Here is a 17,526-nt window from a genome sequence, read left to right as displayed (position 1 = left end):
TTTTCCTCCTGGGGACGGGACTTTGGTGCTGAACTCAGTGCTCATGCGCCTCAGATGGGCCTGAGGTACAGATGGGGACATGGGGTCCAGTCAGGCCCCATCCCCATCATGTGCAGGTCTGCAGCCTGCCTGGGCAGCACCAACTGAAACTGTGGCATCCAGCAGTGATGGCTCTGTCACTTACTGGCGGTGAATAAAACATCACCTTTGAGCACACACTCCTAATACCTTTTTTCTCCAAGGGAGAGCAAGCCAGAACACTTGGCAAAGGGAAGAGACAAATGTTTGCACATTTTTGCCGTCCCAGCTTGCTCCCTTCCTATCGAGCTGGGGAGCACACACAGTTCACTCCACTAAGCTTTTTCCAGCAGGATCCCACTGATCTCTGGCGGGTTACAGGGCTTGGGCTGCCAGCAGAGACTGTAGCAGGAGACCGAGTACAGAGAGCCTAAGCATCCTGCCAGCAGCATCCCTCCTGCCCCGGGCACACAGCTCCTGGGATGTCCACCTCAAAGGGAGAGGAGATGTGAGCCTCATCCAGCGCTGCACAGTGACCCCCAGAGCAGCCATGCACCTCGTACAGGCCCAGAGATCGCCCCATTGAAATGTACAGGGGACGTCGAGGAACCCCACTGACTCGCTCCACATCCCCCAGCTAAAACCATCACCGCCACAATGGGCCCTGCTCCTACAAAGGGACAGTTCAAAGTCAACGTCTCCCTTCCCCTCTGCCTGTATATGAAAGGGAGCAGGAATGCGTTTGAGGCCCAGGCGGGCGGCTGGCTCGTCCTGCTTCCTGGGGGGATGGAGAGAAAGAGCAGGTTGGCAGGAGGAGGGGGCCCGGCCCAAGAACAATAAATCAAAGGGGAAGGGGGTTACTGCCCAGCCGAGGCATCTTCTGAAACCCCGGGGCCGCAGCTGGAGCCCGGGAGGAGCCGGGCTGATGGCTGCGATTGGAGCCCCACGGCGACACTTCCGCCGCTGGGACGCGGATGGCACGAGGCAGACTGCGGAGCAGCCTTGGGGTAATGCTGCTGCGCGGTGTGGTGCTGCACCTCTCTGCCCGATGCTGCCCCAGGCCTGGCTGATACCGGCACCTGTGTCCGTATCCGAGGCCGTGGAGCGAAGGGCCCCCACCAAGTAGTTCCCATCCCAGGCGACTCGCACAGACGTGGGGTTCTGCTCGGACTGCCCACGTCCCCACCGGCTTTTCGCATCCTTCCCAGGTCGTCCTGCTGGGGCTTCCCTCCGTCCTCGGAGCCACGGGGGTCGGGGTGAAGGCCCACCAAGGGCAGCAGGACGACGGAGTTGGCCTCAACCCCTTTTGCCCCACCACTTTTCCCCTATATGACGGCCAATACAAGGGGCAGTTCCACTCCCCCAAGCACCCCTCCCGCTCCACCGCGGCGCACAACGACGGCTGCGGGAGCAGCAGCAGTGCCGTCCTGCCGAGCCTATTTCCTCGGCATATCTCAGGTGTGAGACTGCGGAGGCCAAACGGCGGCTCCCGGTAATCCGGGTTAATAAACAGGCGAAGGTGCGGTCCAACGCCCCGGCCCGCTTCTGGCCGCGGATCAGAGGGCCGGCCCCGAGCAGCGCTGGGGAGGACGGAATGACGGAGGAAACGCCGCGACACGCGGCCTGACAGCCGCACCGTGCCGGGGCAGCGCGACAGGAGAGATCTTCAGAGCAAATCTCAAGCGCGCTCCATCGCGGGGCCGATCGGCGCGGGGGGAGGTCAGCACAGCGCACCGCAGCACTCCCTGCGCAGCGAAGGAGAGGAGCGCAGCGCTGCGGGGCCGGGCTGTGCCAGGGGAGCGACGTGCGGGACGCTGCGCGCCGTCCCGGGGCCGCGCCGATGGGCGCACGGAGGAGGGCGCTAAGGCCGTGCAGACACAGACGGCACCACCATTTCCAGGCGTCGGGGCCGCTCCCGTTGCGCCCGTGCCATCCCCGTGCAACGTCCCATCGCCGCCCCGGGCGGGAGATGCTGCGCGCAGAGCTCCGCAGGCGGGCAGGACGGCGCCCCCCCTCCTTCGCCCAACTGCCCAGGGGGCAGCGCGACGCGAACCCGGCCCCCCACCCCCCAGAGAAAGGGGATCAAGTTCACGCCCGACCCACCGGCGGGGCCGCGCCGCCGGGACCAATGGGGCGGGGGCCCATTTCCATACGGTCCGGCCCGGCCCGGCCCGGCCCCGCGGCGCTCAGTGGCCCCGGCGGCGCGGCAGCATGGAGGCACCTTTCGGCGCCCCGCGCCCGGCTTGAGCGCGGCGGCCGGGACGAGCCGCAGCCCCGTCGGCGCCGCATGGAGCCCTAGGCCGCGGCCACCATGTTCAGCCCGGACGGGGGGCTGCCGGCCGCCCCATTCGGCCTTCTGCCCGACGGCGGCCCGCCCTTCCCGCGCGGAGGCTACGACGGCGCGGCCGCGCAGCAGCTCTTCTTCCCCTTCGCCTCCGAGCCCGACGGCGCCCGCGACGCCGCGACGGCCCGCGCCTGGCTGCCCCCTCCCGCGGGGCCGCCCGCCAAGGCGGAGGCGCGCCCGGCCCGGCCCTGCCGCCAAGGCTCCCCCGAGCCCCGCGCCGCGCCGCCCGCCACGCCCTGCTGCGGCCCCGCGTGGGCCGCGCCGCCCTGGCCCGGGCCCGCGCCCCCCGCGGCCACCGCCGTGCCCGGCCCGCCCTTTCCCGGCCCCGCGGCCGCCGCCTTCCCCGCCGCGCCCGGCCATGCGCTGTGCCCCGCCGCCCTGCAGCCGGGCTCCGGCGGCCTCGCCAACCTGGGCAGTAGCGGCAGCTCCAGCGGAGCCGCCAGCGAGGGCGGCCACTCCAGCGACAGCGGAGACGAGGTGAGCTCTTCCCCGCCCCGAGCCCCGCGCGGCCGACTTCGCCGGGAAGCGGCCGCCGCTCCCCCCGACGGCTGATCCCGTCCCGCCGACGCTGCCCGACCCCGGGAGCGTCGCGCGTCGGTCCCGCCGCAGCCGTCCGACTCTGCGCGGGGCCGCGGTGAGCGCTGCCCGCGATGGGGTCGGGCTGTTCCCGGCTTTCCCGGCCGTCGGGGACCCGCGGCTGCGGCTCGGCCAGCTCTTACTCGCCCCAGCGGCGTTCTCTCGCGAGGCGCTGTTGCCTCCGACGTCGAGGCGTGTGCACGTGTGCAGCTTTGCGGTCTGCGGGACTTTTGTGGTTTTTAGCGTTTGGAGAAAAGGAGAACTATAAAGGCTCCGGGTGGCCGTGTGACATGCCCGGCTGCAGCCCTCGAGGCTGCGGTGGGAGTCCCCGTGCCTATACTCTGAGAAGACCCCGAGGGATCCTTCGTCCGCTGTGCCCGCAGCGTCGCGGGGCATTTCTCTACCGGGGAGGGAGGGAGATTTTCGGATGTCTTCGGAGCGTTCGGCCCCTGCGGACTGTGGGTCCCATCGGACCGCACTCTGCCCCGCTCCGCCTCCGAGCATCGCACTGGGGACGGACACCGCGTGCGTCCCCACGCGCGACACCCACGGGTGGTTGACCGGCAGTTGTGTTTGGGGGGTTTTGGTTTGAAGTCTTTTCTCGGCATCGCGTAGAAGCGTCCATCCCAGGCAGATGCGCGCGGTCAGCACCGGCGGGGATGGATGGCGATGTTTTTAAAGTTTCTGCGTGTTTTCTCTACTTGCGCCGGCCGCTTTTGTGTGAGCGGCCGCGGCACGGCGGGACTCCCGAGCCCGGTGGAAGGAGTCAGGGATGCGCCGGGCTCCCCGGCGTCGGCGAACGCGAGCGGTTAAGGCTGACGGTTGCCGGCAGGAGGCATATATGTAAAAGCCAAAAACCTGCTGCGAATGTGTAACTGGATAAAAGGGTTGCGAAATGCCCACGGCAGCACTTGAGGCTGTAGCCATGGCAGGAAGCCGATGTGCTCGGGTGAGCGGCTGTCCTGAAGTGCGGATCCTGGCTGGGGGAACCACGCGAACCGCGCGGCTGTCGTCACCCGCGGTATCTCGGGCCATTCACCGCATGTCTGCCTCTGCCCCTGCCAGGATGCACCGACCTCAGAGGAGCTGGAACAGTTCGCCAAGGACCTCAAGCACAAGCGCATCATGCTGGGTTTCACGCAGGCTGACGTGGGGCTGGCTCTGGGCACGCTCTATGGTAAGAGGGGAACCCGGTGAACCCAGCTGAGAAAGGACCGTGCTGGAAATGGGTCCCCGAGGAAGGGGATCCTGGGGGCTGCGGGCTCGGCACTGCTTCTGGGGTGGGCACAGCTCAGGGCCCACGGGAGCTGTGCGTGATGTGCGACCTCTCCACGCAGGGAAGATGTTCAGCCAGACCACCATCTGCCGCTTTGAAGCTCTCCAGCTCAGCTTTAAGAACATGTGCAAGCTGAAGCCACTGCTGCAGCGTTGGCTCAACGAGGCAGAGAACACGGACAACATGCAGGAGGTACAGGGCAGAAAATGCATTTGTTTCCCCTGTGTCTGTAGGTGGGGGTTCAGTGGTGGGATGCTGGCTGCAGGGGGTGAAGCACCACTCTGAGCTTTTACTGCATCTCTGAGGCTGTGCTGGCACAGTTATAGGGAGAAAGCCTTTCCCTCGCATAGCCCTGCAGCCAGTTGTGTGTGTCTGGGGCGGGGGGACGTGGACAGCCCTGGGCCACCCTGTGACCAAGTGTGGTCTCTTACTTCCAGATGTGCAATGCAGAGCAAGTGCTGGCCCAAGCCCGGAAGAGAAAACGTAGGACTAGCATTGAGACCAACGTGAAGGGAACACTGGAGAGCTTCTTCCGCAAATGCGTGAAGCCCAGTCCTCAGGAGATCTCCCAGATTGCTGAGGACCTCAACCTGGACAAAGACGTAGGTTTGGCAGTTTGGGGAGGGTGAGGGGGGTCCCAAACAGCTTCAGCTCCTGGGCACACTGTGGGGCCGGTTTGGTGCCGGGAGGTGGGAGGGTGGCTGCTCTAGGTGCCCCCCCCAGGCGCTCACACTGCGCAGTGCCACAGAGCCCCACTCATCTTGCCCCCCCCCCCCCATCTCCCTTCCCTCGCAGGTTGTCCGGGTCTGGTTCTGCAACCGGCGTCAGAAAGGCAAGCGGCTGCTGCTGCCCTTTGGCAACGAGTCAGAGGGGGTGATGTACGACATGAACCAGTCCCTGGTGCCCCCTGGTCTGCCCATCCCAGTGACATCCCAGGGCTACAGCCTGGCACCGTCCCCCCCCGTCTACATGCCACCTTTCCACAAGGCTGAGATGTTCCCCCCGCCTCTGCAGCCCGGGATCTCCATGAACAACAGCAGCCACTGAACAGCAGCGGGGGGCAGGCAGCGGTGCACCCATCCAGAGGCAGCGTCCCCCCCCCAGCCCTTCCTGGCCATGTGAGCGCTGTCCCAGCAGCAGCCCTATGTGGGGTCAGTCCCTCCTGGGCTCCCCCTCCCTGTTACTTGCCTGGGGCCGAGGGAGCCGCCTGTGCCAGGCCCCAGCCGAGCTGCTCTCCTGCAAGAACCAGAAAAAAGCATTTCTTAAATTGTTTTAGGGGTTGGGGGAGGGGGATTTGTTGTTTTTGGTTTTGGTGTTGTTTTTTTTTTATGGTTTTGATTGTATTTCTAGTTTTTAAAAAGTGAAAATATCTTTGTAGTGATGGCTAGTTTCCCAGCTGCCTCCTCCCTGCCGTGTAGAGCAGGGCTGGGGTGCTGCGAGGTGGGGGTCTCCTGCAGGCTCTGCGCCTGTCCAGGCAGCCGGGGGGAGCCAAGGGCCGTGATGGTGCTGGGGGAGCCCGGCAGCCCCCACCCCCCTGCCCACAGCACAGGCGAGGGGTTGTGTTGCACCCGCTGTGGGCAGAGTCGGGGGCAGGGAGGGCCGTGAGCCCACAGTGTCACCATGGAGCCAGTGGGACTGACACCATCCTGTCCATGCTGCTAGCACCCCGTGCCTTTGAGCCTGCTGTAGTTGATGATTTTTTTTTTTTTTTCCTTAATCATATTCCCTCTGGCAATTAAATAAATCTCAGTTTTTTGGGGCACGAGAGCTAGTCAACCCCTTCCTTTCTTTGCCTGCCTTGCACCCCGTGCCAGGCCGATCCAGCTGTGGGGGGTGTGGGTGGACTGATGTCTGTGTCCTGGCAGGAGCTCTGCTGAACAGCAGCATTCCACATTGCAGCAGAGCTGCCACTTCGTGCTGCCCCAGGCTGCTTGGGTTGGCAGGTGCTGGCCCTGGGGCTGCCCTGCCCTGGGTCCGACTCTGTGCCGAGGAACCAGTAACCCGTGCACAGCTCCAGGGCTGGGTTGCAGATCAGTGGGAGCAAACAGCCCAGTTCTTTTCCTCTACAAAAGCAGATATATTAAGGAATATGTATGTGTATGAAGTGGGAGGGGGTCACTTTCCACACTTACAGGGCTGCTGTTTTTTCTGTAGCTGCTCTTAGGAAAGGTGAAAGCTCAGCCTGGTGAGGGACATTGGTGCTGGTGTGCAAGTGGTACCCAAACCAGGAGCAGGACAATGCCAGGGACTGACACCTCAAGCAATGAAGTGACCAGAGCTCCGGTGAAACCTTCTCTGAAAAGCCCCTTATTTAGTTCAGTTGGTGGTAAACGATGCTCTTTGCCTTTGTAGCTGGTCTATACCCTTGCTCCTTTGTGCTGTGCAGCACAGTTGGTGCAGGCTGCTGCTTGGGGCACCTGGTGATCCTGAAAAGGGGAGAAATGGAAGCCCAGGCTGCATGACAGCCCCACAGGGCAGCACCCTGTTGGCTCACCCTTGTGGGTAAAGAACTGAGGGGATGCACGGTGAGGGCCAGGGGATATGCAGAGCAAGGCAGGGACAGAGCAGCATTATCCCAGCCCTGTCACGCCATCACCTGGCCTCAGCATCTGCTGCTGGACCCAGACAGGTGCTTCTCGATGTGTGTGGGGGCTGCCCATCGTGCAGGGTGCTCACAGAGCAGGCACAGGAGCAGGCAGTGCCAAGCGGGCTGGGTGCTGGGTGTGCACAGCAGATGGTGTAGGTGATGCAGAGTGTCTGTGGTGCAGGGTGTGTGTGATACAGAGTGTGCGCAATGCAGGGTGCTCAGGGTGCACGGTGTGCAGGGGGCTGGCGGTGCCAAGGGTGCTGGGCGCAGGGTGTTGGTGCCAAGGGTGCCAGCAGGGCAGGGTTTGCTCTCAGCTCGCTGTACAGCTCAGGACAACCCATCTCAGCAGCTTCCTGTCACAGCATGCTGGCAGCGGAATGAGAAACCACAGCCATTCTGCTCTGAGTCACCTTGCACTGAGCAGGCTGTGATTGCTCTCAAGAGCATCCGACGTCCTGCTGGCACCGTGACACCTGTGGTGAGAGCAGGGTGGGAGAAATGGGTGCTGCAAGGCTGCGCTAGTGCAGAATTTGGGGCACAGTAACAAGGTCCCCTCCTTGGCTGCAGGGTGCTGGGCCCCCAGCAGGATGTGGCTTCTCACCTCAAGCTACAGGAGGGGTCGGCTCCCCCATCAAGCTAGAAATGCCGCTGCGGAGGGAGCCTCTGCCACTGTGGAGTCATTGCTCAGATAGTGGGGGGAGCAGAGAGCAATTGTAGGGCATAGGGGGAAAGGGAGGCTGGAGAGCCCTGCCTGAGGGTTCCTAGTGCCCCTGTCTGCCCTCAGCCCTGCCCAGGCCCGGAGAGATGAGCAAAGCCTCAGGAAACCTGTGCTGTTTATTTCCAAAGCACCCTGTGGTTGCATGGTGAGGGAGGTCAGTATGGGTTGGTTGTGGTTTGCAGGAAGTTCTGTCACATAGCATTGCTCAAGGTCACAGTGTGGCAATGGCAGGGCCAGGATGAGGTCCCACATCCTCCCTGCCTGACATCCTGTCCTCAAGGACCACTCTCTGCCACCCTAATGCACCCCTGATGTCTCTGGCAGTGCCAGCCCTGCACTAGTTGTTGAACCAGCTCTGCAGGTCAGCATAGAGGCGGCCCTGGGACAGGTGGGGGTACACGGCACAGATGGTGCAGATGCGCTCCCTCCAGTCTGCATAGAGCTTCACGCTGTACCTCTTCTGCCATGCAAAGAACTGCCGGTAGCGACTGGAGTTCATGGTCTTCAGGAAGGTGGCCAAATCCTCCAGGGAATGGAAGTCATCGACGTGAATGAATGAGTCTGCAGGGATGAACTGCTCATAGTTGGCCCGGGGGGGGCCCAGCACCACCGGCACAGTGCCGGCCAGCAGAGAGTTCCTCCAGAGCTTCTCAGTGATGTAGTCCTGGTGGATAGAGTTCTCAAAGGCCAGGTAGAACTTGGATTTGGACGTCGTGGGCAAAAGGCAGTTCTTGCAAAGCGGCTTCTTGGCTGCTTTCCCATAGATGTTCACATGGAGATACCTGGACAGGTTCTTATAGACTTCAGCTCTTTTCTGAGTCCTGTGATAGTTGCTGATAACCCAGGACACCAAGTTGGTCTTTGTGGGGATGCTCACAGTGGCTGACCGGTTGGACACCAGCTTGCCATAGGGCATGAAGATGTCCGAGTCCCGTCTGTAGGTCATCACCCAGTTGAAGGTCTGGTTCCATCCTGCTAACGCTCTCGTGTTGGTGGGGGACTCCAGCGACACCCAGACCCAGCCCTGCCCACGCGGTCTGTCCCGGGGCAGCTTGTCCCGGCCCTGAGGGAGGGTGGTGTGAAGGAACACCACCACGTCAGCCTGGCTCAGGAGTCGCCGCTCCGTGCTGAGCCGGCAGCCCGCAATGCCGTACTGCTCATGACAGACATCCGCGCTGAAGTCTGGGACCTGCCTCGAGGGCCATTCCCACACCAGGACCGTCAGTGCTTTCGTGTGCTTGAGGGCTTCATCAGAGCTGTTGGATGAGCGGATGAAGCACTTCAGGTTCCAGAGCATGGTGACCAACAGCCCTGCAGTTACTGCTGCCTTCACACTGGGCCGGCCCCACAACCACCGCAGCAGCAGCAGTGCCCTGGACATGGTGCCTGGGGTCTGCTGGCAGCTCCCTGGACAGAGAAGAGGCCCATGAGGGCCGTCAGCTCAACCACCCAGCTGGGGGGCACAGTGCAGAGGGGAGACATGGGGTTGGTGAGGTTGAAGGAGGACTTCTCTGTGCTTCCTCCACCCAAATTCTATGGGGTTCAAGCATAGCAGAGAGCATTGGGAACCCCGTGACACTGACCCCTGTGTGCCCACAGCACCTGCACCAGGGAAAAGTCCCACGTGCAAAAGATGAAAAGGCTGTGCCCAAGGCTACCTGGCAGGGCATGAAGAGGCAGGAGCCATCCTGTCCCCATCACCCCCAGCACTGTCACATCACCCCCACATGCCCATCCAGTGCCCCCATCTCTGGAGCAAACAGTGATGCTGCCGAAGGGCACACAGAGCAGCAGCCACCTGTTCTCTGGTCACAGCTGATGTGCACCACTCTCAGTGACACACACAAGGCATGCTTGCCTTGCCACTTGCCTCCTGCTGCAGTTTCCCCATCTGGTAAATGGCCACAGTCCCTCTCCACACTTCTCGTTTTGCCTGGGGGGAGTTGAGATTGGGATGCAGCCAGGTTTGCTGCAGCAGAGCCCAAGAGGAATGTGGTGTTCTTCCTGGGGGCTGCAGGATGGAGATATTCACCAGAGGTGAGGGGGTGCTCTGGGTCCTGCCCCACTGCTGGGGGCAGGGAGCTGCAGGAAATGCCCATACCCTAATGGCAAGGCCCCAGCTGTGAGCACAAAAGATGCCCTCAAGATGTTCCTGGGAGCAACTGGCAAGTCCCAAAACTCAAGGCCAGAGTGCAGTGTCCTGTTCAAAACTTGTCCCCCTCATCCCATACCCTCATGCAGCAAGGGCAGTGCTCTTGCTGGCCTCAGGGTGTCTCCCCAGACCCCAAGTCATCCAGGCTGGGAACTTGCCGTGGGCACCTCAATGCCCATCCTTTATTTCCAGTGTGTCCCAGGTCCCCAGCAAGCAGGGCAGCAGGGGCTGCAGGCAGAGGGCCCTTCAGCTCCATAGGGCTGCAGCGAGCAGAGCTCAGCTCACAGGCACACGGCAGGGGTGGCTGCGGGGCTGTGAGGGGAATGCTCAAAACCCCCACGAGTGTCAGTCCCAGGCGCTGTACAGCCGGACTGCCTGTTTTTGCCATGTTAGGTTGATACTGGGTGGCAGAGCCATGAGGCAGGCTGCAGAGCACAGTTCCCCAGTTCTCCTCCCATTCCTTTCGGCAGCCTGTACTTCTGCTTGTGCTGCAGCCACATTCCTGGCAGGGCTCAGAGCCTGCAGGCTGCCCACTGCATTCAGCACAAAGTCCGTTTCCTTTCTGGGGAACCCCCCAAAGCCCACTGGATGCCTCCTACCTGCTGCTAGCCAGGGGTGCTGGCCCCTCTAATTTCAAAGGGCTATGGAAGAGGTTGCTCCACTTTCTCAGCTGAGCTGCAGCAGCTTTGCTTTTGAAAATCCCTTCCCTGCTTTGGCCTGCTCGGTCTGTCATGCTAAAATACATGAGCTAAGTTTAGGCTTCAGAAAAAAATCATCATCCGCATGGGAGGGCTGGGAAAGCTCTGCATGCTCCCCACACTGCGTGCAGGGCATGGCCCCCCACCTGCCTGTCCCCGCAGAGGAGACACTGCCCTGCTTTGGAGGGACGCTCTGGGGGGCTGCGGCCAGGCTGGCAGTGCCAGGAGCCGATGCACTGCTCTGCCCCAGCCCTGGTGTGTGGCAGTGCTGGCGCATGGGCTCAGCCTGCAGACTTACCGTGGAAGGGACCGTGGCACAGCGCGGCACGGTGCAGCCAGGGAAGGTGACGGCTGTCTGGGTGCCACGGGCAGCTGCTGGCTCTGGCCTGAAGTACCCGAGGACTTCCTCTTTTATGCGGTTTTGCTGTGCAACTGCCTCTCAGCAGGATCCTTCCTGGTATCAGAACTCTCTGAGCACTTCCCCTATGCAGAACGGGTGGCAGTGTCAACCTTGGATGGCTGCATGCCCATGGCCAGATGTGTGCCTGTGCCAGATGGGATCATGCTGCCCCGTGCAACATGCTGGCAGCCTGGCAGATGCTCATAGCTCCCTGTGCCTGGGTGTCCTGCCAACCACCCTCCCGCTTCCCCTTGGCTTCTTGGCATGGCTGTGGCTCTGTGGGATCTTTACAGAAGAGTCATTTGACCCTTTGTAGGGTTTCATTCTGCGAAGTGGTTTCTGATGAGTCAGCTTTGACACTAAGAACAAAGAATACCTCCCTTCTGTTGAGCACCTTTTCCATCCCTGCTGCTAGCCAGACCCACAATTAGCTACAACTTTCCCTTGTACCTGCCCCTGGTTTGGGGTTTGCACAGTGTCCCCATGTCCTTGCACCAGGGGTGCCCTCACAAGCAGACAGGGATGAGCTCCATGCCTATAGTCTGCAGTCTCCAGCTCTCCCACCGTTTGCATGCCTTCTACCCGCACCCCACAGCAGGGGACAGGGAGGGGGCATAGGGTGACACTGGGGAAGTGACAGCAGGGATACACACTCAGCCTGGTCTGAGAAAACAGCAAGATGCTCCTTCAACTTGGACTGAAACCTGCTGCAGCATTTGTGTTTGCTTCAGCCCATTGCAGAGCTGAGAGGGGCACAAAGGAGCCCAGCATCTCAGCCTGGCATTGCCAGCAGGACCACTCAGGCCCTGGTTAGGCTGGGGCCGATGCCCTCCTGGCCAGCACTGGGAAGGAGCCCAGGTGTGCACACTGGGTCTGTGCCTGTGCTGAGATGGGTGTAGCCCAGCCCTCAGTCACCCCAGCGTGCCACCCTGCAGTTGGGTTGAAAACAGGATGCCAGCCTGATTTTGGCTCACACTGACTCATCTTGAAACTGTTAGCTAAAGTGGCACCAGCAGCTCCTCTCTGCTTCCAGGCATGACAGTTGAGGCCAAAAGGGAAAGCTGGTATGTGTATGCACAGAGCTGTTCCCGTGCCCAGGTCCATCCATACCACCGTTCTCATGCATCTTCCCACCTGGCTGTATCATCACTGGCATCACTGTCTGGGCATCACCTTCCCCCACAGCCCTGGCAGGGTAAAGGGGGGGGAAATTGAAGGAGAGACAGGGAGGGGAGCTCTGGGGCATGCAGTGTTGTCCTGTGTGGGCTGACACTTTCATTGCACAGTGTGCACAGAGTAGAGAGTGAAGTCCCACCATGCTCTGTGCCCCTAAACCACTCCATGGGGATCCTTGGGATGTTCGAGCAGCTCTGGGGGATGCCCCCATCGTACCCTTGTTCCTTTCCAGCCCTGGGCTGGTAGCACTGCCCTCTGGACCCACAGTGCTGGTGGAGCACCAGAGGGCACCCCAGACAACAGCTGGCACCAGGCTGGGCACAGCACTGTGCCACCGTGCAGGGGTGTAGTAGGGCTTTGTGGTTTCAGTGCTGATCTCAGAGACCTCTGATGCCAACTGCAGCACTGCGGTTGGGTGTTTTTCTCCCTTGTGCTGTTTCCTGTTACCTTTGTCACCCCTCTTTTCTGTGTCTCTTCTCCTCCCACATTGCCAGCCCAGATACCAGGCACTGCACACCCGAGGCCGCCCCGACCTGAGCGCTGCTGACAGCACTCCCTGCCCAGTGCTGTTCCTGTCCCCAGCACAGGTGGCCTCGGGGTTTCAATCACAGACTGCACAAAGAGCAGTGTTACAGCCCAGCTTCCCCCGCTGCTGCTGAGAGCACATACTGTTGGGGTTTCAGAGCAGGAGGAATGCTGCACGGGCATCTCCTGTCCTCAGCCACTGCACACTGACCCTGGGAGATGGCACTTGCCTGGCAGAGATGCCACGCAAGGTTTTGCCCAGAAGTTTTTTGAATAATGGCACTTTGTGACAGGACAAGGGAAGCTTTTGTGGTGCCCAGGCAGCTGCTCCGGAGCAAAGCCTGCAACGCTGTCGCCCTTAGCAACACAACTCGGAGGCGGGTAGGCGAGGCGCTCACTGTGCTGCCCTTGGCCCTGGCAGCAGCGTGGGGTCAGGATGGTAGGAGATACGGCAAGAGAGGAAAGGGAGCAGGGGTACAGAAAGGGAGCAGCGCAGCTGAGGGTCACAAGCCTGGCCCCAAGAGCTGCCTCTGCTCTTCTGCAAACACGAGCAACAGAGGGGGCACCCCCAAAGGCTCGTCCCCAGTGTGATCCCCCAGGCAAGCCTTGCCGCAGGGGGTGGGCACAGCGGGTCCGTGACTCTGCATGCCACGTCCAGGAGGGAAGAGGGTCGCTGCCGTGTGACAAAAGCAACCACCAGGAGGAGATGGGTCCACGTAAACCTGCCAATAACGGGTCCTCCGGGCTACACCAAGGACGAGCACTGTCCTGGGGCACTCCTCGGGGTGAGGATGTGCGCCATGACTGCCACGGGCTCTGCAGGGTCTGCTGTGCCACGGATCCACCGCCAGTGCCGCCAGAGCTGTGGGCGCCCATCCCTGGAGGTGTCTAAGGCCGCGGATAGGCCCCGGGCAGTCTGAGCTGGGAGGCAGGCAGCCCACGGTAGGGGTGGGGCTGGGGGCTTTAAGGTCCCTCCAACGCAAACGTGCTGTAGCTGTGCTCCCTGATGGAGAGGGCAGCAGAGGCTGTTGGTGCCCCGCACGACCTCCGGGGCGGACGAGGGTACCGGGCGGAGCATCCCGCAGCGCGGCCGCAAGATGCGTCACTGCACAACTCTGCCCCGCGCCCCGCGGCCGCCTCAGCGGAGTCCCGGCGGTGCCTTTAAGGGGCGGTGCTGCAAGTCGGGGGCGGTGCTGCGCAGGGCCGGGCCGGGGACGGCGGGGACGGCCGCCTGCTGCCAGCCGAGCCGAGCCGAGCCGAGCCGAGCCGAGCCTGCTGCGGACAAAGGCGGCGGCCCGTGCCGGGCATGGCGGTGGGAGGTGGCTGAGCCGCGGTGCCAAGCGGAGCGGAGCGGGGCTGCCCCCGCGGCGGGGCCGGCGTGGCCATGGGATTCTTGCACCAGCTCCATCTCCTGCTCTGGAAGAACGTGACGCTGAAGCGGCGCAGCCCGGTGAGCGCCGGCGGAGCGCCGGGAGCCGTGCGGTGCGGCGGGGCCCGCTGCGGGCGCGGCGCGGGGTGAGCGCGGCTCATCGCCGGCGGAGGATCTCCTCCCGGTGCCGCTCTGCATCGCCGTGCGCCGGGCGAGGCCGTCCTGGGTTCGCCGCTTCCTTTGACGCCTCGGGGTACCCTCTCTATTTCTTGGCCGGGCTCAGGGGATGAATAATTCATGGAGCGCTGGATGCGGAGATGTAGCGACGTCTGCTCGCCTCGGGGGCCGGAGAAAAAGGAGCGCGGATGCCATCCGCGTACAAACGGTGCGGCCGAGGCTCGCCCCTCGCACCCCGCAGCCCGGCCGCGCGGCTCAGCAGCAACAGTTGGCTCTCGGCCCCCCCCCCCGGGTCCCACCGTGCGCAGCCTCTGCCCCCCCTTCGGCCCGCTGGCTGCCCGCGAGCTGTGCCTCCAGGCCGCGTCTCGGGGCTGAGAGCCTTCCCGAGCGCTCGCTATAAATAGGATTCCAAACCGTACGTGGGTCGGGACTGCGGCTTCCCCGTGCGCCGGGCTCCTCGCGCAGCAGGCGGAGGGACGCGGGGCTCTGCGGATCCTCTCGGGCCCTTCTCGGCTCCCCGGGGAGGTGCCAGTTCCCCGCTATCCGCCCCCGGGGGGCACCGGCACCGCGCTGCCAGACGTCCGTCTGTCCATCCACCCGTTGCGGTGCGCGCAACGCGCCGGGGTCTGGGTACCGGATTAACCCTTCCGTGGCCTCGTCGGCCTGCGGCATGCAGGGGAGGGGTGTGATGGGAGGGGGGGGGGTGTCGGGCTCTGTGTGCGGGAGACGCGATTCCGGCGGACAGCCCCTCCCCCTCCCGCTCCCCCAGCTCTGCTGGGTCCCCACGGCACGGAGGTCCCCGCGGCCCGGCGCGCATGCAGGGCTGGCCGGGGATGGGTGCGGGGAGCCGGTTATTTTTAGAGGCTGGGGGAGGGTAACGAACTGCTGCTCTCGAACTGGTAATGCTCGCTTCTCTCCTCTCCCGAACGCCGTGCAGCCGATCCTGCGGGCTCTCCTCAAGCATCCCCATACCCGCAGGGCCGTGCGGTTGGGCAGGGCCGGGTGAGGCCGTGCTGCGGGCAGGTGTCTGCCTGGGCAGCCCTGTGCGTGGCTGAGGGCGATGTCCTTCGGCTGAGTCATCCCTCTCCCTGCCCTGCACAGCTGGGGGCTGCCCGGTCCCCGTGTGCTACAGCCCGGCCCGCAGGGCTGGTACGGCACTGTCGACTCTCAGTGACTGCCCCGGCGTGCTGCCCTGTATCCAGGCACTGAGCCTGGTGGTTTTATGGTCTGAAGATAGGTGCACCCTTTGGGCATCCCTGTGCCCCCACAGTCCTCCAACTTGGCTGGCAGTGCAAGAGTGCAGTGCTGAACAGTGTAGCCTGATGCCGGCTGGTCGGGGCAGTGTTAGGCCCTGTGCCAAAACCAGCCTCGACAGCCCAGTGGGTGGCTGCAGCCTGCGCCCAGCTGAGATGCCCTGCCTGGATCCGGGCCCTGTCTGGAGGTGAACATCTCACAGAGTGCTGCCAGCCCTCAGTGCCCTGTGCTGACCCTGCGATGCCACGTAGAGTTGAGCAGCCCCAGCAGGGTGTTGGAGCAGGGTGGGGCTGAGAATGGGACCCCTCCCTGGCTGCAAAGCAGGGAGCAGCCGTGCTCCCACCCCTCTCATGGAGGCAGCGTGGTGCCAGTGGCTTTGCCCTGCCGGCAGCTGGAATGCGGCACTGCCCTGCTGTGTGTGCCTCGAAGTACAGCGCCTGCTCCTTCCTGCTAACATCCGGGCCGCGGGCTCAGGGGCAGCAGGGCACGGCATGGGAGAGGGTTTCTCTCTCAAACAGATGCCTCATGCTTGGCAGAGATCAGGAGGGCTGGGGCCAGTCCCTTGTTCTGCCACTGAGCTGCTGGTGGCTGTGGGGCAGTCTCCATTATCCATGGCACATCACTCCATGGCCAGCTGTGCCCAGGGTAGTGCTTTCAGGGCAGACTTTTCCTCAGCCTCTGCCCTTGGCAAAGGCTTGGTTTGTCAACCTATGGTGCAGCAGTGGCAGGTACCAGCCTTGAGCAGGGTGGCTCGGAGAGGCACCTGACCCTCTGTGCCACGTCACCTTCTGTGACCCTCTGTTTCCCAGGCCTCCCCAGGGGGAGGTTTGCTTTGTGCTTGAAGCCCAGTCTGTGGTGATTGTGGTTTTATTCTTCCTAGGCCAGAATTCAAGGCAGGAGACGTGCTGTGGTGAATGCATGGCCATGGGGCAGAGTGGAGTGAGGGCACAATTCTGCAGTGCAGGGGGTGGTTCAGCAGCCCTGGGCGGTGAGGGCTGGAGAAGAGCCTCGACTCTGCTGGGATGGGGAGCAGAGCTATGTGCATCTTGTTGAGGGATGGGCTCTCAGATAACTCTCAATAGTTAATTAAACCTGCGTGGGGTGTAAAATGAACAGGTGAACTCAAGTTACCCTGGACACTGAGGGTAAAGCTGAGGGTGTTTGGCAGCCTTTCCTGGCCACTTTATGCGCAACTGTGGTTGGGACAGGAAGGCGGCTGCCACAAGAGTTACTGGCTTTGAAGTGCAAGCGATGGAAGAGCACTGTTGGATTTTATTTGAATCTTTTTTGAAAGTGCAGGTTGTGTAGGACTCCTGGAAGAGTGGTGAACAGAAGGTGAGGCTCTGGGCACCGTAGCTTGTCTCCAATGTCAGCAGGGTCCCCAGGGTGCAGGGCAGAGCTGACCTGGGGAGCCAGGCAGCAGCATGGCTGCTTCATGCTGCAAAAGGCTTGTGTGCTTCCTAGTTCATTGCTGAAAGGCTGGGAAGTGTCCCACTGCACAGGGGAATTGTCCTGAAAAGTCTTTCTGTGAGTGACCGAGTAGGATGACCTCGATGCCCTTAGAATCAATGCTCAGGCATCATGCTATGGCATCCTGCTCCTGCCACAAGCTCCCAGAAGCTGTCCCAGCACTGGGTGGGAGCTGACATCAGCCCTGGCCAGGGATCACTGGGCTGGGCCCTGCACTGACGTAGGGTGCTCTTTGCCCCCTCTTTGTTTGCAGCTGGTGCTGGGGAGGCGCGGCAGTGCCAGGCAGCATCCCTGTGGGTCACCACCCCCTCTCAGGGGCTGTGGCCAAGCTCTGAGTGCTGCCCTGGGGTGCTGAGCTCTGTGATACCCTTCTCGCAAGGACTGCATCTTGACAGCTGTAATGCCGTGTTTGCAGTAAGCAGGCGTTTGGCAATGCTGTGATTAAAGTTTGGTGCCATCAAAACGTTTTCTTCAGCCTTAAAAATTGGGCAGCAGGGCATTACAGTGAGAGTGGTGAGGTGCTGGAACAGGCTGCCCAGAGAGGTTGTGGATGCCCCATCCCTGGAGGTGTTCAAGGCCAGATTGGATGGGGCCCTGGGCAGCCTGGTCTAGCATTAGGAGGGATGGTTGGTGGCCCTGCGTGTGGCAGGGGGGTTGGAGATTCATGATCCTTGAGGTCCCTTCCAACCCTGGCAATTCTGTGATTCTGTGACTGCTGTCTCCCTCCTCCCACAAGCAGAGGTCAGGCAAACCCTTGCCCTGGTGCCCTGCCCTGGGCAGTCCCAA

General features: G+C 62.4%; 3 protein-coding genes across 4 annotated transcripts in view; 2 read left to right on the top strand and 1 right to left on the bottom strand.

The window, feature by feature from the left end:
* Positions 1-2,248: 2,248 nt before the first annotated feature.
* LOC116234109 (POU domain, class 5, transcription factor 3) lies at positions 2,249-5,982 on the top strand. Its single transcript, XM_031601454.2, has 5 exons — positions 2,249-2,839; positions 4,004-4,115; positions 4,276-4,406; positions 4,652-4,816; positions 5,010-5,982. Exons 1-5 carry the CDS (start codon positions 2,330-2,332, stop codon positions 5,259-5,261), a joined length of 1,170 nt encoding a protein of 389 aa, XP_031457314.2. The 5' UTR covers positions 2,249-2,329; the 3' UTR covers positions 5,262-5,982.
* Positions 5,983-6,639: 657 nt separating this feature from the next.
* FUT7 (fucosyltransferase 7) lies at positions 6,640-12,898 on the bottom strand. Its single transcript, XM_090121374.1, has 3 exons — positions 12,615-12,898; positions 10,668-10,852; positions 6,640-8,926 (listed from the first exon to the last, which is right to left on the bottom strand). Exon 3 carries the CDS (start codon positions 8,898-8,900, stop codon positions 7,857-7,859), a length of 1,044 nt encoding a protein of 347 aa, XP_089977500.1. The 5' UTR covers positions 8,901-8,926; positions 10,668-10,852; positions 12,615-12,898; the 3' UTR covers positions 6,640-7,856.
* A 766-nt stretch (positions 12,899-13,664) lies between these two features.
* ABCA2 (ATP binding cassette subfamily A member 2) overlaps positions 13,665-17,526 on the top strand; it is a 33,442-nt gene continuing 29,580 nt past the window's right edge. For both annotated transcript variants that reach the window (XM_090121373.1, XM_090121372.1), the window contains exon 1: positions 13,665-13,920. In XM_090121373.1, coding sequence (XP_089977499.1) covers positions 13,855-13,920 — 66 coding nt within the window. In that variant the 5' untranslated portion in view covers positions 13,665-13,854. The remainder of the gene's footprint in view (positions 13,921-17,526) is intronic.

The sequence above is a fragment of the Phasianus colchicus genome, chromosome 19 (genome assembly GCF_987193195.1).
Source record: "Phasianus colchicus chromosome 19, bPhaCol1.hap1.1, whole genome shotgun sequence".
Lineage (NCBI taxonomy): Eukaryota > Metazoa > Chordata > Aves > Galliformes > Phasianidae > Phasianus > Phasianus colchicus.
Note: the sequence above shows the minus strand (reverse complement) of the source record. Positions and strands in the feature narration are given on the sequence as shown.